The sequence below is a fragment of the Rhinatrema bivittatum genome, chromosome 11, assembly GCF_901001135.1.
Source record: "Rhinatrema bivittatum chromosome 11, aRhiBiv1.1, whole genome shotgun sequence".
In the NCBI taxonomy this organism is placed as follows: Eukaryota; Metazoa; Chordata; class Amphibia; order Gymnophiona; family Rhinatrematidae; genus Rhinatrema; species Rhinatrema bivittatum.
The window spans coordinates 50,372,865-50,396,399 of NC_042625.1; the positions used below are offsets into that span (position 1 = coordinate 50,372,865).

General features: G+C 47.8%; 1 protein-coding gene across 4 annotated transcripts; it reads left to right on the forward strand.

The window, feature by feature from the left end:
- Positions 1-807: 807 nt before the first annotated feature.
- LOC115073307 (carbonic anhydrase 15-like) lies at positions 808-21,317 on the forward strand. 4 transcript variants are annotated; one of them, XM_029571622.1, is made up of 9 exons: positions 808-1,164; positions 5,022-5,117; positions 10,428-10,463; positions 13,106-13,276; positions 14,859-15,019; positions 15,179-15,271; positions 16,175-16,241; positions 18,496-18,662; positions 20,603-21,317. In XM_029571622.1, the coding sequence occupies exons 2-9, from the start codon at positions 5,072-5,074 to the stop codon at positions 20,810-20,812; spliced, it is 951 nt and encodes a 316-aa protein (XP_029427482.1). In that variant the 5' UTR covers positions 808-1,164; positions 5,022-5,071; the 3' UTR covers positions 20,813-21,317. The 4 variants fall into 4 exon arrangements, with proteins under 4 accessions (XP_029427482.1, XP_029427481.1, XP_029427483.1 ...); XM_029571621.1 differs by lacking the exon at positions 808-1,164 and adding an exon at positions 2,288-2,580; XM_029571623.1 differs by lacking the exon at positions 808-1,164 and adding an exon at positions 2,288-2,580 and having other exon boundaries at positions 5,027-5,117.
- Positions 21,318-23,535: the final 2,218 nt, after the last annotated feature.

Sequence of the window (23,535 nt, forward strand, 5' to 3'; positions counted from 1 at the left end):
ATGGGTAGATGTGAATCAGTTATTTACTCTTTCGGATAGTATAAAGACTAGGGGGCACTCCATGAATTAAGCATTGGGCACATTTAAAACTAATCGGAGAAAGTTCTTCTTTACTCAACGCATGATTAAACTTTGGAATTTGTTGCCAGAGGATGTGGTTAGTGCAGTTAGTATAGCGGTGTTTTAAAAAGGATTGGATAAGTTCATGGAGGAGAAGTCCATTACCTGCTATTAAGTTCACTTAGAGAATAGCCACTGCCATTAGCAATGGTAACATGGAATAGACTTAGATTTTGGGTACTTGCCAGGTTCTTATGGCCTAGATTGACCACTGTTGGAAACAGGATGCTGGGCTTGATGGACCCTTGGTCTGACCCAGTATGGCATTTTCTTATGTTCTTATATTCTTATGCCCACAAACACTTGAATCAATAATAGGGTTTGGGTCACGGAGTGCGCAAGCTCTAGGTCAAGACATGCACTACCTTACTGCTTATAAACTCTGTTTTTAGAGATGAGGTTTTTTTGGTGGGAGGGTGGAATGTAATTGTTTGGGGACTGAATTTAGACTCAGATGATACAGTTCTGTAGGAAGATTACTTGACCTTAGTTGGGAGAGGGGGGCGAGGCAGTGAATGGGGAAAAATAATAATAAAATAATGATCCACACTTGCATAAGCCAGAGCAGTCAGTTCCATTGTTTGTTTAGCAGTTTGTTGAGGTTTAATGGTGACAAACTATTCTATGCAATGCAAATGTAGTGTTTACAGCAGATGCCATTGGACATATAATATGTACTTTATGGTTTTTGTCGAATAAACAAATTTAAAAAAAAACTAACTCTTATCTGAGCAGGATTAGGAACAACTGGACAACATACTTATGGTGAAAATTATGTGATTTTTTCCTATAGCAGGGATCATAATGAAATCTGGAGTCTAGTATTGAGGCTTCATCTCCTGGGCTATTTTAAAAAGAAAGCGGAAACTTGCGTGCCACTGGCGTTTCACCAATTCATGGGAAGCCCGAAGTTTAACTCCAGGTCACAGGAACCAGGCGGCTCCCTCCCACGGAGCTTGTTGTCTTCCCCCTTCTCCTGCAGCTTGTCTTAGTCCATCTCCGGCAGATGCAGGTCTCAGCACGTCACGGGCTCTGCTTTGTTACGTAAGCGCTCGTCTTTACTTTTGTTTAATAAAAGTCACAATAGAGCAATGGGAGAGGCTCCCTGGGTTATTGCTTCCGTTGGAGGCACCGTCAGCATCTTCGATACAGGGAAGTAGGAAAAAAAAAAAAAAAAGAATCGAGAGCAAAACTGGGAGTTAGAAAAGAAAGCTTTTGGAAAGAGGGCGAAAAAGCGCTTGCAAATTTAATACATTGCGTTTAATGTTAAATCTATACAGTAGATTAGTCTATGAACTCCACACCACAGTAAACCATAACTATGATACTATGTGTAATAAAACTACCGGTGTAAGTACCTTGGTACAATTGGTCATGAACTACTTTGCTAAATGACTATGTCTAATGATATATTGTAACCGAACCTTTGACGGCACCTGTTAGAATGTACTATAGTACGCTTTTACCTACATTGCATATGTGCCTACATGTAAACCGTTGCGACGGTATTTAACTTAGCAACGGTACAGAAAAGTTTTTAAATAAATAAAATAAATAAGTTATAAGGGGGGGTCATCTCCACCTCAAAGCTGAAGGTAAGAAACGTTCAGCTCTTCCCAGGTTTGGGCAGCTTCCCTGCCCCCAAGGAGGATGTGAGGTGGGGGGGCTGGAGCCTAGGATGGCCAAGGCCTTTCCGCTGCTCTCGCAGGTGCCTTGAGGTGGTCAAGGTGAGCAGGAAGCTGGGGTGGGGGGTGGGGGGCACAGCAAGGGCAATGGGCAGAAAGAAGTTAGCCAAGCTCGTCGGAAAGCACGCAGGGGCGCACCCTTTCCAGCTTCCTTGCATTTTTTTTCAGAGCCCCTAGTAAGGGTTTTTCTGACATTGAGGGGAGCTGGGGTCCTGTACCCCACGCGATCAAGGCATGCAGACGCCTAATACTGCTGGCAGAGCGCAACTCGTCCCTGGTAAGCGCCGACTGCAAACCTGCCTCCTCCTCCTCCTCCTCTTCCACTACCTCCCTCCGTCCACCCCTTCCACTGGGTCCCCTTTCCCAGCTCTCCCTCCCCCTCAGCCTTCCTTTCCTCGCTAGGGGTTAAGGGATGGGGTTGGCGTGGTCAGTGCTAGAGGCCACTGGAGGGAAAGAGTTAAACTTTCCGCCCCCCCCCCCCCCCCCCGTCAACCATTGAATATTTATCAGCCGTGCAGAGGCTGCTGCTGCTGAGAAGTTGCCTTGGCTTCTTTGGGAGCTGGAGAGGAGCTCTTGGCCGTGGGTCCTGTAAGCTGCTGTGTGAGGAGGAAGTGCAGCTCTCAGTGCTGTCTCTTGGGTGGGGCAGGGATCCCCCCCCTAGATGCGTAAACCTCAGCTCTTTCCGGCTGCCGATCACTGGACAGCATGAAAGCACCAGGAAGCTTCCTAACTTTCTTCACCCTCCCAATGGTCTTGAGGCGAGCAGCCGGGGCAGGTAAGTGTGCTCTTCTTTCCCTGTTCTCTCCGTCGAGCCTAGAGGCAAACTCTTAGCCCCAAGAGGACTTGCAGCCTTGTCATTTTAATAGGATAAGTTCTGGAAAGTCTTGTAATGGGACAGTAAGACAGCCAAGGTGGAGGAGCCTGTTGGCGTTGTGAAATCCTTCTGCTGTCAGACATTCAGGCAATGCAAACATCCCATGCCTGCTGCCAGCTCTTCTGTCTCCTTGTCCTAGTGCAGGGAATAAGCTCTGCTCTGCTCTCCCCAGCAGTGACTGTTCACCCTGCCTAATAAGATTGCATTTATAGGAAAGGATGCAGGAATCTTGGAAAGCACTGTCAGCTCTCATTGTGTGGGAAGCCAGTGCCCGAAAGCCAAAGAATTAAAGACCAAACTATGCTGGTGCAGACTGCAGAAAATCTCTGTTTCGCATCCTTTCCATTTAAGTCTCTTCTATTTGCTGTAATACTATGAAGAGACTAAAGTGATGTCAAAGCTTTTACAGCAGCTTTCATGGCACGCAGTAAGGCTAAGATGTCTCCTGTCAACCTCTGTCTCTCAGTGCCCCTTGCCTCCCTGCAGTTCTTAGACATTCACCCTCCTAACCACCTCATTTACCTGGAGAAAGTCCAACGGCATCTCTCTTAAATCACAGAATTTCTCCATTAATAATATTAGAAGTCTCCAATATCTCTCCTTTTCCCTTTAATCTTGCAAACTTTAAACTTGTACATTCTCCCCTTTATTTTGGTCTTCCTGTTGCTCCCCTGTTTCCCCCTCCCTGTTCCATGTATTTCAGTAAATTCTCTGTAAACCGATAAGATGTACCCACGAATACCGGCATAGAAAAGTTGTTAAATAAATAAATAATCTACTCTGGTTTGGAGAGTTACTAAAACTTTAACACAGGGATCAATACCTTTATTTATATAAGGTACTGGTATTAGAAAGAGAATATTGCTTTAGCTTTCTCATTTGTGTCTGAAATGAGAAAGGCCTAAAAGATTCAGGAAATAAAGACCATCCCCAGCCATCAGTAATCCTTCTGTCTCATTGTATCTTATGGTGCAGGCCATAAAGACCATCCCCATGCATCTGTGTCCCTTCTATCTCATTGCATCATATGGAACAAACAATAAAGACCATCTGCAGGTATCTTTGTCCCTTCTCTTTCAGAGGTAACAATCGGCTGATTCAGGTGCAGACTGAAAATAAATGCAGTTGGCAGTGTATCTCTGTGATAGTCTAGCATGAAACATTTTTTTTCCACACTCTGCCTGCAATGCAAGGAGTGTAACTCTCCAACAAAGTGTGCCCAGTTCAAGACAGAGAGCTTGCCAACACCCTGCCTACAAGATTTGTGTTTTATTGACTTGTATTGCAGAGGGCTATGTGGGGAGGGCTCAGGTATGGTTTGGTTTGTGGCACTCTTGGGTCTGGTACAGAAGGCATTTGTGATAGCCTGAAGGATGAGAGTGAGTCTGGAAGCTCCAGCTGAGAAGGAGGGCATTAGAGACTGAGACACTGAGATACCTCAAAGGAATAAGTAATGCAGAAAAAGCATGCCATTTTCAGGGGAAGGAGGGGATAGGCTCAGGGTTAACACTAGAAAGCATTTTTTTCATGCAAAGGTGGCAGATTCATTTCCCAGAGAAGATGGTGAAAGTAAATAGAATAACATAATTAAAAAAAAAAAAGCCTCGATAAGCACAGAACATCCTTAAGAGGAAAGAACTGAGGAAAAAGCCAGAGACTGGCTGGGCTCTTTGGTACCTGGGCCTTTCAGTTCTTATTTCTGTCGGACTCTGTGCTTTCAAGTCCTGCGTAGAGCATTGACACATAGTAACGTGACAGAGAAAGACCTCCTCCGGTACCACCGGCCCAACTCAGTCTGCAGGCCTCTCCCTCCCTTTTCCTTCCCCGCCACCCACCCATGCTGGGATTGTGGAAAGCTAATTCAGAGAGGCAGGCCAGGTTATTAATGAGGTGACAGACGAGTAGCTCTGGCAGACACAAGAAGGGAAAAGCTTTCTGTGACTTTCAGCCCCCCCCCCCCCCCCCCCATTTCCAGAGTAAATTGCAATCTAAACGCTGATAAGGAGAAGCCAGGGGTGCGAGGAGTAAAGGTCTCACCTGAAAAGTTGCGCCAGTTCTGCTTCTGCCCCAGTCTAGGTCCAGGACGGTCTTGTAAGCTGGGCAGGGCGCACAAGGGCAGAGATGCAAAGGAGGCAGCAATCGGAACTGGATCAGCCTCCCCAGCCTGAGCTGAATCAAATGGCACCACTTGAAAGTTTTCAGATAACTCCAACTGCACATCCCTTCTATCTGTTTATTTATATTTTATTTAAGGCTTTTCTATACCGGCATTCATGATACAATCATATCAAGCCGGTTTACAAATAACAGGGGTGTGTAATAACTTTGTTCTTTTTAACCAGTGCAGAAGAGGCAAAAGGTTACAATATAACAAGGTCGTTGAAACTGGGAGATGAAGGAGACAAGAATAGAAAGGAATAAATATATACTTTACAGAGGTAGATTACATATATACATATTTAAATATATACTTTACAGAGGTAGATTATTGTTTGTTTGTTTGTTTGTTTGTTTATTTATTTAATCGATTTGTAGACTGCTTAGGCTCAGTTTATGGGTGGTTTACAACATAAAATAAACATAGACTAAATGACACTGTTAGAAGCAACAGAGCAATGTAAAACTCATTAAAACAAGAAATGGAATCTATTGGATTTTGGAACTTGAAGTCTTGCTTTATAAGGAAAGTAATGAGTCTGACCCTTATGCAAATAATGTGGGGTTTGGGGAGACCTGCGTCCTTGTATTCTTGTAGCCTGCTGCTGTCCAGCTTAAGGCTGCAGCTTGATGTATTCCTCTCAGAGGAGGGGTGTGTGTGTATAAAACGCTGCTCCTCACTCACCCTGCTAGAGATCCATAAACCAGAGGATGATTTGGAACTGTACACATCCTGCATTTTCCCAACCCAAAATCAATACCAAAGATTCAAACTGTCCCAAAGCAGAGACAGCCTCAATTACGTGCAGAACAAAGGAAGCTTAAATCCTCCCAAGTCCCTATTCAACAGTAAAAGCCAGGGCGGGGGAAAGTCTGCAAAGCCGTCAAAAGCTTTCTATACAAGTGCAGGAGGAGAGAGAGAGAGCAGTCACCTCCAGAGGATTGTGACACCCATCCCTCCTCCCAACCCCCACCACACACACAATGCTACAAGGAAGAGAGAGAGAGTGAGGAGGGAAGGGACTGGAGAAAGGTGGAGAGAAAGAGTGAGTAAGAGAGGGAAAAGGGACTGGAGGGAAAGAGTGAGAGGGCATAGGGACTGGAGAAAGGTGGAGGGAAAGAGTGAGAGAGGGAACAGGGACGAGGAGAGTGGAGGGAGAGAGAGAGAGAGGAACAGGGACCGCAGGAAAGTGGAGGGAAAGTGAGAGAAGGAACAGGAACTGCAGGAAAGTGGAGGGAAAGAGTGAGAGAGGGAACAGGAACAAGGAAAGTGGAGGGAAAGAGAGAGAGGGAACAGGAACAAGGAGAGTGGAGGGAAAGAGAGAGAGAGGGAACAGGGACGAGGAGAGTGGAGGGAAAGAGAGAGCGAGGAACAGGGACCGCAGGAAAGTGGAGGGAAAGAGAGAACAGGAACAAGGAAAGTGGAGGGAAAGAATGAGAGAGGGAACAGGGACTGCAGGAAAGTGGAGGGAAAGAGTGAGAGAGGGAAAAGGGACAAGGAAAGTGGAGGGAAAAAGTGAGAGAGGGAACAGGGACTGGAAGGAAAGTGTGAGAGGGAACAGTGACAGAGGGAACAGGGACTGGAGAAAAGTGGAGGGAAAGAGTTAGAGGGAACAGAGACTGGAAGGAAAGAGTGAGAGAGGGAATGGGGGCTGGGGGAGAGTAGAGAGGAAAGAGTGAAAGGGAATGAGGGCTGGAGGAGAGTAGAGAGGAAAGAGTGAGGAAATGGGGGCTGGAGGAGAGTAGATAGGAAAGAGTGAGAGGGAATGGGGACTGGAGGAGAGTGAGGAGTATGACGTGAGCTGAATATTTCCTGAGGTAATAAGGACCAGTTGGCTCATCCAATCTGCCCAGTTGAGATTCTTCCTCTCTACCTCTTTCAGTAGAAGTGGATATAAATTTCCAGTACCAGACCTGTGACCTCCCAACCCTGTTCTATCAATGCTCTCTCTCTGTCTGTCTGTCCCAAGCAGCTCCCAGGCTCCACCCCCACCTCTCCATGCCTCTTACCTGACCTCCTAACCATGTTCCACCATTGCTCACTCTCTATCTGTCCCTAGCAGCTCCCAGGCTCCACCCCCACCTCTCCATGCCTCTTACCTGACCTCCTAACCATGTTCCACCACTGCTTACTCTCTAGCTGTCCCTAGCAGTTCCCAGCCTCCACCCCTACCTCTCCATGCATTTTACCTGACCTGCGACCACTCACCCTGTTCCAACCACTGCTTATCCTGATTATCTCAAGAAGATTTAAATTCCATTACAGCACTGCCTTTCCACCTCCTCCTTAGGACATTCTAGGCTTTGTCATTTTTCTCTTTGGTTCTTACATCCAGATCCCTTTCCATGTCTTACCAAAAAGGTTTGTAATAATTCACATGGCCACAAAAAATAGTGAGGCTATTAGAAATATCAGTTCATTTTGTTTGTTAGGGTTGTAATCATGGCCACCCCATGCAGGTTACCCCAGACATCTTGGAAGCTTGATTAATCCATGCCTCTGTTATGGTTGTAACCTTGATCGGTCCATGCAGGTAACCTAAGTCTTCTTGAAAGCTTGATTAAGCCATGACTCTGTTATGGTCGTAACCTTGCTCGCTCCATGCAGGTTACCCCAGTCTTCTTGGAAGCTTGATTAAGTCATGCCTCTGATATGGGTGTAACCTTGATCGCTCTGTGCAGGTTACCCCAGTCTTCTTGGAAGCTTGATTAAGCCATGCCTCTGTTATGGTTGTAACCTTGACTGGTCCATGCAGGGTACCCCAGTCTTCTTGGAAGCTTGATTAAGCTGTTATGGTCGTAACTTGATCGCTCCATGCAGGTTACCCCAGTCTTCTTGGAAGTTTGATTAAGCCATGCCTCTGTTATGGGTGTAACCTTGATCGCTCTGTGCAGGTTACCCCAGTCTTCTTGGAAGCTTGATTAAGCCATGCCTCTGTTATGGTTGTAACCTTGACCAGTCCATCCAGGTAACCTAAGTCTTCTTGAAAGCTTGATTAAGCCATGCCTCTATTATGGTCATAACCTTGACCGCTCCATGCAGGGAACCCCAGTCTTCTTGGAAGCTTGATTAAGCTGTTATGGTCATAACCTTGATCGTTCCATGCAGGGTACCCCAGTCTTCTTGGAGGCTTGATTAAGCCATGCCTCTGTTATGGTCGTAACCTTGACCGCTCCATGCAGGTTACCCCAGTCTTCTTGGAAGCTTGATTAAGCCATGCCTCTCTTATGGTTGTAACCTTGACCAGTCCATGCAGGTAACCTAAGTCTTCTTGAAAGTTTGATTAAGCCATGCCTCTATTATGGTCATAACCTTGACCGCTCCATGCAGGGTACCCCAGTCTTCTTGGAAGCTTGATTAAGCTGTTATGGTCATAACCTTGATCGTTCCATGCAGGGTACCCCAGTCTTCTTGGAGGCTTGATTAAGCCATGCCTCTGTTATGGTCGTAACCTTGACCACTCCATGCAGGTTACCCCAGTCTTCTTGGAAGCTTAATTAAGCCATGCCTCTCTTATGGTTGTAACTTCGCTCCATGCAGATTACTTCAGTCTTCTTGGTAGCTTCATTAAGCCATGCCTCTGTTATCATTGTTGTGGTTGTAACCTTGATTGCTCTGTGCAGGTTACCCCAGTCTTCTTGGTAGCTTGATTAAGCATGCTTTTTTTTTATGCTTGAAACCTTGATCGCTCTATGCAGGTTACCCCAGTCTTTTTGGAAGCTTACATCATGCCTATGTTATTGGTGTAACCTTGATTGCTCCATGCAGGTTATCCCAGTCTTCTTGGAATATTGATTAAGCCATGCCTCTGTTATGGATGTAACCTTGATCACTCCATACAATTTATCCCAGTCTTATTGGAAGTTTGATCAAGTTATGCCTCTGTTATGGGTGTAACCTTGATCGCTCCATGCAGGTTACCCCAGCCTTTTTGGAAGTTTGATTAAGCATGCTTTTTTATGCTTGAAACCTTGATCACTCTATGCAGGTTACCCCAGTCTTCTTGGAAGCTTGATTAAGCCATGCCTCTGTTATGGTTGTAATCTTGATCACTCGGTGCAAGTTACCCCAGTTTTCTTGGAAGCTTGAATAAGTGATACCTTTGTTATGGTTGTAACTTTGCTTGCTCCATGCAGATTGCTCCAGTCTTCTTGGTAGCTTGATTAAGCCATGCCTCTGTTATGGCTGTAACCTTGATTGCTCTGTGCAGGTTACCCCAGTCTTCTTGGAAGCTTGATGCCTCTGTTATAGTTGTAACCTTGATCCCTCCATAAAGGTTACCCCAGTCTTCCTGGAAGCTTGATTATTACTCTAGTTTTCCCTTTGTTAAACTGTAAACCGATCCGATATGGTTATTTACTATGAAGGTCGGTATAAAAAACTGTTAAATAAATAAATAAAATTAAGCCATGCCCCTGTTATGGTTATAACCTTGATCACTCGGTGCAGGTTACCCCAGTCTTCTTGGAAGCATGATTAAGTGATACTTTTCTTATGGTTGTAGCTTTGCTCCATGCAGATTACTTCAGTCTTCTTGGTAGCTTCATTAAGCCATGCCTCTGTTATGGTTGTAACCTTGATCCCTCCATGCAGGTTACCCCAGTCTTCCTGGAAGCTTGATTAAGCCATGCCCCTGTTATGGTTATTGTTATGAATGTAAGCTTGATTGCTCCAGGTGTGTTACTCCAACCTCCATGCGGGTTACCCCAGTCTTCTTGGAAGTTTGATCAACTATGCCTCTGTTATGGATGTAACCTCGATCTCTCCATGCAATTTACCCCAGTCTTCTTGGAAGTTTGAACAAGCTATGCCTCTGTTATGGGTGTAACCTTGTTCGCTGCATGCAGGTTACACCAGTCTTTTTGGACGCTTGATTAAGCATGCTTTTTTTATGCTTGAAACCTTGATCGCTCCATGCAGGTTACCCCAGTCTTCTTGGAAGCTTAATTAAGCCATGCCTTTGTTATGCTTGTAACCTTGATCACTCTATATGGGTTACTCCAGTCTTCTTGGAAGTTTGATTAAGCCATGCCTCTGTTATAGTTGTAACCTTGATCGCTCCATGCAGGTTACCCCAGTCTTCTTGGAAGCCTGCATTCTGCCACTCTGCCCCACTGACTTGTATTTTCTCCTCTTTAGTCTTGTAAAGCTCCATATGACTCAGCAAATACTCAAGCCCCACCCTGCCATCCCATGTCCTACCTGCCCTTAAACTGTTCTTCCTCCCCTGCACACACACCTGTGCCCAGCATGTTTAAATTCTGTCACACTTGTGCTTGTTACTAACTAGGCAATTCCAGGCATCTACCACCCTCTCAGCAAAGAAGTATTTCTCATGTTTCCTTTCTACCTTCCTTCCTGCAACTTTATATCTTGATCTCTTGTCTTTTGAAATTCCTATTCTATGGAAAATTGCACCTTCCCTTACTTTACTGAACTCTGTCCAATATTACAATGTTTCTAGGGACATAGGGCGTGTTTAGTGTTACAAGGCACTCAAAGCATGGGATGCCACTGACGCCATAGAGATAACGGTGATCTCTGACCCTGACTGGGTGCACCTAACTCTCATGTCCTCTCTGTTCTGCAGGTCAGTGGTGTTACGACTCACAGGATGTGAGCTGTGGTGAGTAGAGAAGTTCTGCTGGGAGTGCGGCACAGCTGCTGCCAACCTGTTACTAAAGAGACCTATCTTGTGATGCTCTGGAGAGACTTTCAGAAGTTCCTTAAGAAATAATTTTATTTTAAAACAGAATGTAGGGTGGGGCAGTTCTCAGCAAATGGAACAATCCAAGCCCCTTGATAAGGCTTTTTGGCAGCACAGCACTGATTATATCACAGCAAAGTCACTGCCAGTATGGGGCAGAGACACTGCCAGGCTCCTGTTCCTGGTGTTTGCTTTTGGACTGCAAAGTCTCAAGGGAGTGGCACATTATTGGAGGTGGAATTCTTCTAAGCACAAAGGAGGAATGGGATCTGAGAGTGATTGTATCTGATGTTCTTAAGGTGGCCAAACAGGTGGATAAAGCGATGGTAAAAGCCAGAAAGATGCTTGGCTGCATAGGGAGAGTTAATGGAGGTGATAGTGCCCCTGTATAGGTCCCTGGTGAGACCTGACGTGGAATACTGTGCGCAATTCTGGAGACCGCGCCTTCAAAAGGATATAAACAGGATGGAGCTGGTCCAGAGGGTGGCTTCTAAAATGGCCTTTTTTGTAAAGCAGACTTAAAGAGCTAAACATGTACGCCCTAGAGGAAAAGCAAGATAGGAGAGTTATGATAGAGACATTCAAATATCTCAAAGGTTTCCATGCACAGGAGGGGAGTCTCTTTCAATGGAGAGGTCATGAGATGAGGTTGAAAGGGGGTAGGCTCGGGAGTAATCTTAGGAAATATTTCTTCACAGAAAGGTGTTGTACGCGTGAAACAGCCTCCCAGTGCAGATGGTGTAGAACAGTATCAGAATTCAAGGAAGTGTGGGATAAGTACAGTGGATCTCTAAGGGAGAGGGAGGCATTGGAAAGCTGAGCACTTGGTATGCATGGACTGGCTAGAGAGGTCCCAGGGTGTTTTTCTGCTGCCACGTGTTTATCTTTCTATTTATTGGCATTCATATGCTGCCTGTGCCAAAGCTCTAGGTGGCTAACAATACAACATGCACAGTGGTTAAAACAAAACGAACACGGCAATCAGAAAAACAATACTGAATATTTAATATTCTAGGCTACAGATATTCCGCGAGGGTTTGGACACCACACAGTGTGAAGACGAAGCTTCATTTGCTGAGTTTGTCCCCAGGAGGCAGGGTTTAAGAATGCAGGAGGCAAGCTGGGCTCATCTCCCCGGGATTGGCACCTGCTTAATATTCTCCCTCCTTTCTAAGCAAGCGTTTGCTGCTCCGGGGGTGGGGGCAGGCTGCAGCTGCAGGAACAGGAGCTGCATGGCAGCTTTTCCTTCTTAGTGCGGTACTGGCTGTGTGCTGCAGCGTCCCTCCCCGTTCAGAGCTGAGGTTCTGGCGGTGTCCCTGCAGTCGGGGGTGAAGAGCTTGCAGAAGGAAACTGCCCCTCTGAGGTCAGGGGTAAAGGGGGGGGGGGGAGCTCCTGCTTGCACTTCACTACAGGCAGACCCTGCAGAGGCAACTCAGCTAAGGGACTGTGCACTCTCTCCCTTCCACATCTTCAGCAGATCCTGGCAGTAAATGTTCACGTTCTCTGTCTGCACTGGCGACGGCGTGTTGGCTGCTCCTCACACAAGACTGATAAAGAGAGCGCACCCCTTGTCTCCCCCTCCCTTGCCCAGGCCTTAGAGGAGCATCGGGCTAAGAAGCAGGATAGCCGGAGTTCGGATCCTGCTACCACTCCTTGTGACCTTGGGCAAGTCACTTCACCCTCCATTGCCTCAAGTCTAAAGCGGCTGTGAGCCCTTCGAGGATAGGGAAATACCTGCAGTATCTGAGTGTAATCTGCTGGCATATAAACATAATAATTACAAATAACATCTCGCAGTGCCAGAAGTGCCCTCTACCAGCGGTGATCGGGGGCCAGTGAGAGAGGGCAAACATCTCTGCTGGCTCCCCTGCAGCTTCCACATGGAACGAGACCCACGTTCCTGTGCTGCAGGGCTGGGGTTTACCCTCCGGTCAAGAGCACAAAGAGAATAAACGTCACAGGTGCAAGCTAAATATAGCCCCACCCCTGCCAGGGAATCCTGCTAAATTATGCAAGGTCTGCTCATTAATATTAATAGCGAGCTGGGGAAGAAGCAGGGGGGAGCAGCTAATGGCTGTGCTGGCACTTAGCAGTCCAGCTGCGGTTGGGGATTGCCATGGCAGTGTGCGAGTTTGGCAGCTGGAGGGGCTATTTATAACCATGGGGACTTGGGATCAATGACCGCGTTTCCCCTTCTCCTCCCCCCCCACCCTGGGAAGGCTTTGATCATTTACCATAAATCCACCACCAATAATCTTGTTTCAAACAGAAATAGACGGGCAGCCACCGCGGGGATGGAAGGCCTACAGTTTGTGCTCCAAAAGGGAGGGAGGGACAGCCATGTTAGCATTACCGTTATCGTCATTATGATCATCTAATTACACTGGGAGGGATTCAAGCACAAGGGGGGTAAATGATGAATTGCAATTGGAACTTAGGGCCAGGGAATAAAGCAGGAGGTGCCCTGCACTGCGCACGCATTGTACATATGTGTGACAGATGTGCGTTCATCTATAATCACATCACACGTGGTGCACCTGCAATAACCTCTCTGCCCACAGGCCCAGTTCACTGGAAGGATATTAACCACAACTGCGGAGGAGAGAACCAGTCCCCTGTTAACATAGACAGGACCCAGATCCAGAGGGGCCAGAAGCTGGGCGATATGGTCTTCCAGGGATACGACATAGCCCCTCCTGGCAGATGGAGGCTTATGAATGATGGGCACTCAGGTGAGTGCTGAGAGGGAACATTGCAGCCTTATAAAGAGCCGGTGCTATAAAAAACCCACCAGTCCCAGAACTGCATACATTACGGGCCCAATATTCAAGGATATCCAGTTATCTACGTTATCCGGATATAACTTACAAGGGATTTTTAGTAGCATGGCCATGCTGCTGAATATAACTGGATAAGTTCTAGTTAGCCAGATAAGTTATATCCGGATAACTTTACACCTGCTATTGAGTAGGTCTGACCAAGGCTGAATATGGGCACTTATCTGGAAATTGTCCTGCCTTGATCCACCCATTGCCTGCCCCCAAGATATACGGCTCTCTACTTCTCCAGCTATGTGGTGGCCACTGAACATAGCTGAATATTCAGTGGCTGCCACTTAGCCACATAAGTCCCTATATATGCGGCTTAGCCTCCACAGGTTTAGTAATGCCCCATGCTGTGTTGTTGCTTTTGTACCCAGTGTTTTGTTGGGTAATTAACCCCTCAGATTAAGCGGTGTCTCTGGGTTATCAGCATCTTCCAGCTGTGCTGTCTTTAGCTTCTCGTGTGGTGCTGGGTTTGTAAGCCCTGGGCACTGTGTTATTGCGCTGTAGTATACTGCTTTGGGCTGTATTACATTTTATCTTCCTTTATTCCCTCGTGTATTATCCATCTTACAGCAAGTCACAATAATACACACATACAGAATGCAATCCAAATATAAAAAGCAATGCAAAAATTTATTTATTTATTTATTTATTTAACACTTTTCTATACCGACCTTCATGGTAAAAACCATATCAGATCGGTTTACATCATGATACAGGAAAATACATGAAACAACGCGCTCCGTACTCAGTTGCTGTGCGGCTCTGCTCGCTAGCCAGCTAAATTTATCCCGTTAACTAGCACTGTATATTAGTGGCGCAACCACGTCGCTGAATATATCCAGCTAGCTTAAAGTTATCCAGATCAGTTTATTTGGCTAACTTTAGGATAGCTTTGTGGCCCAAGCAGACTTAAGCCAGCTAACCCGGGATATCAGAATTGGCTGTGCCGGCTAAGTGATGCCCCTGGGACGCCCCTAACTTATACAGCTAAATTCCAGGCACCTAACTTATTAGCTGGCTAGAATTTAGCTGGATATGTGCCCAAATATTCAATTAGCCAGCTAGATGCTTTTGAATACGGACCTTAATATCTAAAGACAATCACCCCCAGTATCCCTTGGCTTTCAATCCCCCTTTCTAACAGAGTGATTGTAAACCTAAAGTTACATCACCCCAAAATGTCTGGGATCTCAGCATCCAGCTACCAAAGAAGAAACCTACACTAAAACCAGCGTTTCCCCAAACAAGCTGAAGCGTTCACCCCTTTGAAGGCGATGGTCAAGCTGTGACCTGCTGAAGGGCTTCAGCCGCCTGGGCTTGTCACGTGGGGCAAAGTTTGGCTTAGTGGGGCCCTCGATGTTTAAAACTCCACGTCAGACCAAGGAAACAGCGTGGCCGCAGGTAGACGTGGTCCGTCCATAGCTGCTGCTTATCTGTGCTGTGCTGCATTATTAACCCCCTCCGTGCTGCCTGTATGGATCCACAGTGCTGGTGCGTCTGGAAGAAGAGACAGTGATGGGATACATCAATATCAGTGGAGCCGGACTCCCCAACACCTTCCAGGCCTTACAGTTCCATTTCCACTGGGGGAGCTCCAAGGGCAATGGCTCAGAGCACACCGTGGATGGCAAACAGTACCCCATGGAGGTAGGCAGGTGCAGCGCACGCTTTTCTGAGCATCTATATATGTGAAGAAGTCATATGTAAAGCCGGGGGGTCGCAGGGGCGGAAAGTGCATGCTGTTGCCAAGGATCTGTGCAGGCCCAAAGGATTGTGGGTGACACCTGTCCATCCCTTGTCTTTCAGCTGCACATTGTTCACCTGAATGCCAAATACCGATCGATCACAGATGCCAAGAAGGATCCACATGGGCTGGCAGTCCTGGGCTTCTTAGTCACGGTATGCTGAGTATGTGAACCCTTGTGTAAGTGTCTGTGTCATGTTCATATCTGGGAGCTTCCTGGATTTCACCTGGAGACTCAGGGAATTTGCATCAGTTGCTGGGTCTCTGGGGGAAACACTAGAAAGCGCCAGACCTCTCTGTTTACTCCTCCAGTCAGTCCCTTTCAGGAAGCGTGCAGGGAACAGGAGAAGAGGGGCGAGTCTGGGGCAGGCACTGCAGGCAGCATACGGGGAGAAACTGGAGAGAGGCTGCGACACACAAAGTGCGGTCTTCAGCTGTGATTCCAGGCTGAGGGACTCAGCTGAGGACAGTGAGGGGCCGCAAATCAGAGCGTAAAAGAGACTGCTGGTGTCAAGGAGGGAGGAAGAGGAAGAATTTAGGATCATCCCTGGAGGTGGAAAAGTAGTGGTGGGGGAGGGGGAGGAAGTGAAATAGAGAGAATTGATAACATTATTCCTTCTCTCCCCCCCCCCCCCCACCCAGCCCCCTGCAATCTCAGGGTGAGCACACTCAAAGATTGCCAGCTATGTACAAGTCTTTGTATTACCTATCTATGTGCACAGTATGTTTATTTATGTCCATGTATGCAGCGGGTTTCTATCGTGATTCGTAAAGCAAGGCACCAGTGTTATTTGTCCTGGTCTCTCTCAGGGGTCCTGCTGGGTTTCATAACACATCACATAGAGGCACAATGAATCCCTACCCTGAAGAGCTTACTTTCCCCAAGGTCACGGGGAGTGTCAGTGGCTAAAACAGGATTTTGCTTCCACTCTCCTGGTTTCCAGTTAATCACTGTCCCGATAGATGACTCCCTGTCCCACACTGGAGCTTTGCTAGCATCACACGGGACCGCACTGGCGCTCTATCACACCATGCATAATCATTTTGTTCCTTCTTAGGTCGCAGAGGCTGATAACCCAAATTATAACACTATCCTGGCCGGGCTGAAGAATGTGCCCAATGAAGGTGAATATTTGCTGCTCTCCTCATGGTATGGCAGGGCTTCCCAAACCTGTCCTGGGGACTGCACAGCCACACAGGTTTTCAGGATATCCATAAAGAATATGCAGTATATGAAATGTCTCTCATGCATATTCATTGTGGGATCCCAGGACAGGTTTGAGAAGCCCCGTGCTGTGGTGCTTCTGAGAAGGGGATGGGATAAGGGACAGTGAAGGGTAGCAGGAAGACCACAGGATCCCTGCCATGACCACCATCTCTCACTGCATGCCAGAAATGTGTAGCATATACACAGGCACCTTCAGTTTTGGTTGTTAATGTTTTTTATTTTTCCTGAGAACTTATCAGGGTTTAGTATGATAAGAACCAAAACAGGAGAAAATCAGTGGAAAAAAATGATGCCGTACTTTTCCAGGTAAATAAAGGAGTTTATTTGGTGGACAGAAGCAAGGATAATAAAACAACATTATCAGATTCTGCCACCTACCCTCTCAGCAGCATCCCCATCTCCACCCCATCCGCTGCCTAGCATTTCCCTCTCTCCCCATCCCCTGTCTAGCATTTCCCTCTCTCCCCCATCCCCTGTCTAGCATTTCTCTCTCTCCCCATCCCCTGTCTAGCATTTCCTTGTCTCCCTCGTCCCCTGCCTAGCATTTCCCTCTCTCTCCCCATTCCCTGCCTAGCATTTCCCTCCTCCCTCAACCCCTGCCTAGCATTTCTCTCTCCCCCTCATCCCATGTGTATTTCAGGGATGCTTTCTCTGTTTGATCCCACTGTCCCGACCACGGGTCACTCCTCTCTGTATTTCAGGGATGCTTTGTGTGATCCCACGGTCTCGTCCATGGGTCACTCCTCGCTGTGTATTTCAGGGATGCTTTGTGTCATCCCAGGGTCCTGACTATGGGTCACTCCTCGCTGTGTATTTCAGGGATGCTTTGTGAGATCCCAGGGTCCCGACCATGGGTCACTCCTCTCTGTGTATTTCAGGGATGCTTTGTGTGATCCCAGAGTCCCAACCACGGGTCACTCCTTGCTGTATATTTCAGGGATGCTTTGTGAGATCCCATGATCCTGACCATGGGTCACTCCTCTCTGTGTATTTCAGGGATGCTTTATGTGATCCCACGATCCTGACCATGGGTCACTCCTCGCTGTGTATTTCAGGGATGCTTTGTGAGATCCTAGGATCTCGACCACGGGTCACTCCTCTCTGTGTATTTCAGGGATGCTTTGTGAGATCCCATGATCCTGACCATGGGTCACTCCTCTCTGTGTATTTCAGGGATGCTTTGTGTGATCCCACGATCCTGACCACGAGTCACTCCTCTCTGTGTATTTCAGGGATGCTTTGTGAGATCCCACGATCCTGACCACAAGTCACTCCTCTCTGTGTATTTCAGGGATGCTTTGTGAGATCCCACGATCCTGACCATGGGTCACTCCTCTCTGTGTATTTCAAGGATGCTTTCTCTGTGTAATCCCAGGGTCCCGACCACGGATCACTCCTCTCTGTGTATTTCAGGGATGCTTTATGTGATCCCAGGATCCAAATCACGGGTCACTCCTCTTTGTGTATTTCTGGGATGCTATCTCTGTGTGATCGCACGAACCCAACCACGGGTCACTCCTCTCTGTGTACTTCAGGAATGCTTTCTTTGTGTGATCCCAGGGTCCCGACCACGGGTCACTCCTCTCTGTGTATTTCAGGAATGCTTTCTTTGTGTGATCCCAGGGTCCCGACCACGGGTCACTCCTCTCTGTGTATTTCAGGAATGCTTTCTTTGTGTGATCCCAGGGTCCCGACCACGGGTCACTCCTCTCTGTGTATTTCAGGAATGCTTTCTTTGTGTGATCCCAGGGTCCCGACCACGGGTCACTCCTCTCTGTGTATTTCAGGGATGCTTTCTTTGTGTGATCCCAGGGTCCCGACCACGGGTCACTCCTCTCTGTGTATTTCAGGGATGCTTTGTGTGATCCCAGTGTCCTGACCACGGGTCACTCCTCTCTGTGTATTTCAGGAATGCTTTCTCTATGTAATCCCAGGGTCCCGACCACGGGTCACTCCTCTCTGTGTATTTCAGGGATGCTTTGTGTGATCCCAGTGTCCTGACCACGGGTCACTCCTCTCTGTGTATTTCAGGGATGCTTTCTTTGTGTGATCCCATAGGTCACTCCTCTCTGTGTGTTCCAGAAACACTGTTTGTGATTGTGTATAATTCTGTGGCTCTAAATGCAGGCCATTTCTCTCTGTGTATTGTAGGGAATTTTGTGGACCTGGCATCTACGTTTCGCCTGGACAGTCTCCTCCCTGGGATGGACAAGCTTTCCAGGTATTACCGTTACCAGGGCTCCCTGACCACTCCCGACTGTGCTGAGTCAGTTATCTGGACATTGTTTGAAGACCCGATTCCCATCAGCCGTGCTCAGGTACAGCCATGTTTGTATATGTCACCAGCCTGAAAGCATTCAGAAGCTACTAAGAGCGGCTTTTAGGGACTTGCCTTAATCCCCAAGAAAATGTATTGAACTGAAGTGAACTTTAGAAGCATAAAATGGAATTCTTCCTGGCCTAGGATGCTCGGCTATTCAGGATCTAGGAATGTCCTTTAGGTACTTCCCCACCTCCTGACAGAAGCGACTGCGCCTCTTACAGAATTCAGAAGCCCTAGTAGTGCTCCTGGGGTGAGGCAGGCAGAAGGGCTCTTGGTGCTGTTGAGGGCTGCACCACAGAGCCGATAGCAACCATGAAGAGAATTGGGGAGCTCTGGTTCTGCAGACCCAGGATGGCCTTGGGAGTTGGCAGCAAGTCCCAGCTCCACACTCAAAGGGGCCCCAAACTTGCCATTTCCAAGGCACTGACAGAGGAGCTGCATTCAGAGGCTGTTCACACACTGCTGCTCGCCTTTCTTCCTCAACACTGAGGAGTTTGCCCTCACCCCTCGCACCCATGTAGGACCTGCCCTGGTGCCTACATCTCAAAAGTCACTATATGACAAACAATAGCTGAATAAAGTAATAACCTCTCCCGCCTCCTCCTGTCACTCCTCACCCCTCATCCTCCACAGTAATAACCTCCCCTGCCTGCTATCACTCCTCACCCCTCATCCTCCACAATAACCTCCCCTACCTCCTGTCACTCCTCACTCCTCATCCTCCACAATAATAACCTCCCATCACACCTCAACCCCTCATCCTCCACAATAATAACCTCCCCCACCTCCTGTCACACCTCACCCCTCATCCTCCATAATAATAACCTCCCCACCTCCTGTCACTCCTCACCCCTCATCCTCCACAATAATAACCTCCCCCACCTCCTGTCACCCCTCATCCTCCACAATAATAACCTCCCCCACCTCCTGTCACTCCTCACCCCTCATCCTCCACAATAATCACCTCCCGTCACCCCTCACCCCCTCATCCTCCACAATAATAACCTCCCCTACCTCCTGTCACTCCTCACCCCTCATCCTCCACAATAATAACCTCCCCCACCTCCTGTCACTCCTCACCCCTCATCCTCCATAATAATAACCTCCCCTACCTCCTGTCACACCTCATCCCTCATCCTCCACAATAATAACCTCCCCCGCCTGCTATCAATTCTCACCCCTCATCCTCCACAGTAATAACCTCTCTACCTCCTGTCACTCCTCACCCCTCAACCTTCTCAGTAATAACCTCCCACACCTCCTGTCACTCCTCACCCCTCATCTTCTACAATAATAACCTCCCCCGCCTGCTATCAATTCTCACCCCTCATCCTCCACAATAATAACCTCCCCCACCTGCTATCAATTCTCACCCCTCATCCTCCACAATAATAACCTCCCCCGCCTGCTATCAATTCTCACCCCTCATCCTCCACAATAATAACCTCCCCTACCTCCTGTCACTCCTCACTCCTTATCCTCCACAATAATAACCTCCCCCACCTGCTATCAATTCTCACCCCTCATATTACACAGTAATAACCTTCTTCCCCTCCTGTCACTCCTCACCCCTCATCTTCCACTTCCACAGCAATAATCACCCCGCCCCCTCCTGTCACTCCTCATCCCATGTTCTCTACGCCCACAGTAATCACCCCATATCCCAATGCCTCAAACCCAGATGGGGAGCTAGTGGCACCTTCAACCGGTCGGTGAAACCAGCACCGCGCCAGGGGCAATCCTGCTTTTAATTCTGCAAAAGTAACAGCCACTCAGTGGTGAGGTGGGTGAGTAAGGGGGCACCTGTGCCTGTAATGCAAGGGCTTCACAGTGCCATCTGGAATTTGTGTCCTGGGCTAAGGTATGATGCCAGCCTGCAGTCTTGCTTTGAGTATGAAAATTAATCTGCCACTCCTGCCTTTTGTCCTGCTGCAGCTCAGGGTGTTTGTGGACACGGTTTATTTTACTGCTGCCAGCGAGAGAAGTGTGAAAATGATCAACAACTTCCGCCCACCCCAGCCACTGAAGAGCCGAAAGGTCTATGCCTCTAAAGATGCCACGATCAGCCACAGTGCCCCTGTGCGTGTTGGCCTGCCAGCCTCGCTTTATCTGCTGCTGATAGCACAAGTGCTGCATCATTTATAGGGGCTGTGCCCTGCAGCTCTCTGGGGACTAATTGTCAGTCTGTGCATTCTAAACCTCGCTCACTGTCATTGTTTTCTATTCAGAAGAGAGAGAATTAATGCTGCATTCTTTTGCATTCTGTTTGATTCTGAAAGGAAGCTCTTTATTGTGCCTCTGAGGAGGGAAGTTGCTCTCGCTCTCATAAAGTAAATGCAGACAGACACTTTCACTATCTAATGACAAACACTAGGGCCCCTGAGATCTACCTCTTCCTTCAGCTCTGGGAGACTGTTGGGCCCTGCACCCTCCTGGGGGTGGGGAGTGGGCAGTCAGATTCTGAATGAGAGAGGGAAGGAACCCCTGACATACTCCTTGCGTTACCTTTCACCTTCCAAACAGGCCGGTACAGTACAGTGCGCTCCGGCAGAGCGCACTGTTAACCCGCGATTGGACACGCGTTTTCGACGCGCTAGCTTTACCCCTTATTGAGTAAGGGGTAATAGCGTGTCGAAAATGCGCGTCCAACCCCCCCGAACCTAATAGCGCCCGCAACATGCAAATGCATGTTGATGGCCCTATTAGGTATTCCTGCGCGATACAGTACGTAAAATGTGCAGCCAAGCCGCACATTTTACTTTCAGAAATTAGTGCCTACCCAAAGGTTAATTTCTGCCGGTGCCGGGGAAGTACACAGAAAACAGTAAAAACTGCTTTTCTGTGCACCCTCCGACTTAATAAGTCGGAGGCCCCAAAAGTTAAAAAAAAGTAAAAAAGAAAAAATTTAAAATGGGCCCGCGGGTTGAAAACCGGACGCTCAGTTTTGCCGGCGTCCAGTTTCCAAACCCGTGGCTGTCAGCAGGCTCGAGAACCGATGCTGGCAAAATTGAGCGTCGGCTGTCAAACCCGCTGTCAGCCGCTGCTCCTGGCCAAAAAGAGGCGCTAGGGATGTGCTAGTGTCCCTAGCGCCTTTTTTTTGCCCCGGACCCTAATTTAAATAAATTACTTTACTGTATTGAGTGCACAGGAGAGCGGGCGCTTGCCCGCTCTCCCGCGATTTTTACTGTATAGGCCCGAAAGTGGCTTATTGCCTTCTTCCAAGATAAAAGTTTTAAATCATGTGATTTTGGCTCACTCAAATGAGAACATTTTTTGTAAACGTTGGCATCATGTGTGTCTATACGTGGGCCAGCTTAACGATTAGGCAAACTAGGCAGTTGCCTAGGGCAGCAGCTTCTGGGGGGCACCGAGGAGCAGCTGCTGCTATGGTATGCCAGGTTTGCTATAAAGGTTCTGACTGAGTGTCTTCTTTTGCAGGATTTTGTGTTACTTCACAAAGCTTCTGGTAATGGAGGGAGCTTGTGTCACTATTGACATTTTTTTTTTAATAGGGTGAGTAGAAAGGAAAACATCCTAGCTCAGCCCAGCCGGCCATTTCAGAGATCATCTGTAGCCAATGCGGGGTGGATTTCTTGAGTTTATTTGCAGCCTAACCCCCCAAAATCAGAAAAGATACCTTCATCAGACACTGTGACATGCTTCCTGAAACATTTTCATATTATGTATATATGTTACTATATATTTTATATTGTATTATGTATTGATGATGTAGTCTGCTCTGAATGAAATGCTGGGAGAAGCAGAACATAAGACTGAATAAATAAATACATTAAATATGGTTTTACAGGGCCATTCTGGGAGGGAGCCTACAGTTCTGAAAGTGAATTTAGGAGGGTGCAAGGCTGAAGGTCGCACCAGCGCTGTACATGTATATATAGAGACAGACAGACAGACAGATTGAATGAGCTGTGAAAATATTGTCAGTGACTTTCAAAGAGATACAAAAGGGTGCAATTGAAACCATTGAAGAGCTTTGATCTGTTCTTTCTTTTATGAGCAGTTGATACCGTGAGTAGCATTTTTTCACAAAGAGAAATTTTATTATGTTATGTAAAATAAAATTATATTAAATGCACCTTATTCTTATGCTGGCAACTGGACTGCTCTTTATTCAAATCTGCCAGACACAATGTTGTGTAAGGACCGCAGGTGCTCAGCAGTCTCTGGAGCTGGCAGTGAGTGCTACAGGTGTCAGCAGTCTCTGGTGCTTGGATCAGTGCTGCAGGTGTCAGCAGTCTCTGGAGCTGGCAGTGAGTGCTGCAGGTGTCAGCAGTCTCTGGTGCTTGGATCAGTGCTGCAGGTGTCAACCTCTCTGGAGCTGGGAGTCAGTGCTGCAGGTGTCAGCAGTCTCTAGAGCTGGGGCTCAGAGTTGCAGGTGTCAGTAGTCTCTGGAGATGGAGCTCCGTGCTGCAGGTGTCAGCAGTCTCTGGAGCTGGGAGTCAGTGCTGCAGGTGTCATCAGTCTCTGGTGCTGGGGCTCAGTGCTACAGGTGTCAGCAGTCTCTGGAGCTGGGAGTCAGTGCTGCAGGTGTCAGCAGTCTCTGGTGCTGGGGCTCAGTGCTGCAGGTGTCAGCAGTCTCTGGAGCTGGAGCTGGGGCTCAGTGCTGCAGGTGTCAGCAGTGTCTGGAGCTGGGAGTCAGTGCTGCAGGTGTCAGCAGTCTCTGGAGCTGGGATCAGTGCTGCAGGTGTCAGCAGTCTCTGGTGCTGGGAGTCAGTGCTGCAGGTGTCAGCAGTCTCTGGAGCTGGGAGTCAGTGCTGCAGGTGTCAGCAGTCTCTGGAGCTGGGATCAGTGCTGCAGGTGTCAGCAGTCTCTGGTGCTGGGAGTCAGTGCTGCAGGTGTCAGCAGTC

Bases quoted from the DNA above. Each gene is read 5' to 3' on its own strand.
- LOC115073307 (XM_029571620.1), top strand. From the start codon at position 2,511: ATGAAAGCACCAGGAAGCTTCCTAACTTTCTTCACCCTCCCAATGGTC. The intron at 2,581-10,427 runs GTAAGTGTGCTC...TCTGTTCTGCAG, and splicing joins GAGGCGAGCAGCCGGGGCAG to GTCAGTGGTGTTACGACTCA. The intron at 13,277-14,858 runs GTGAGTGCTGAG...ATGGATCCACAG, and splicing joins TATGAATGATGGGCACTCAG to TGCTGGTGCGTCTGGAAGAA.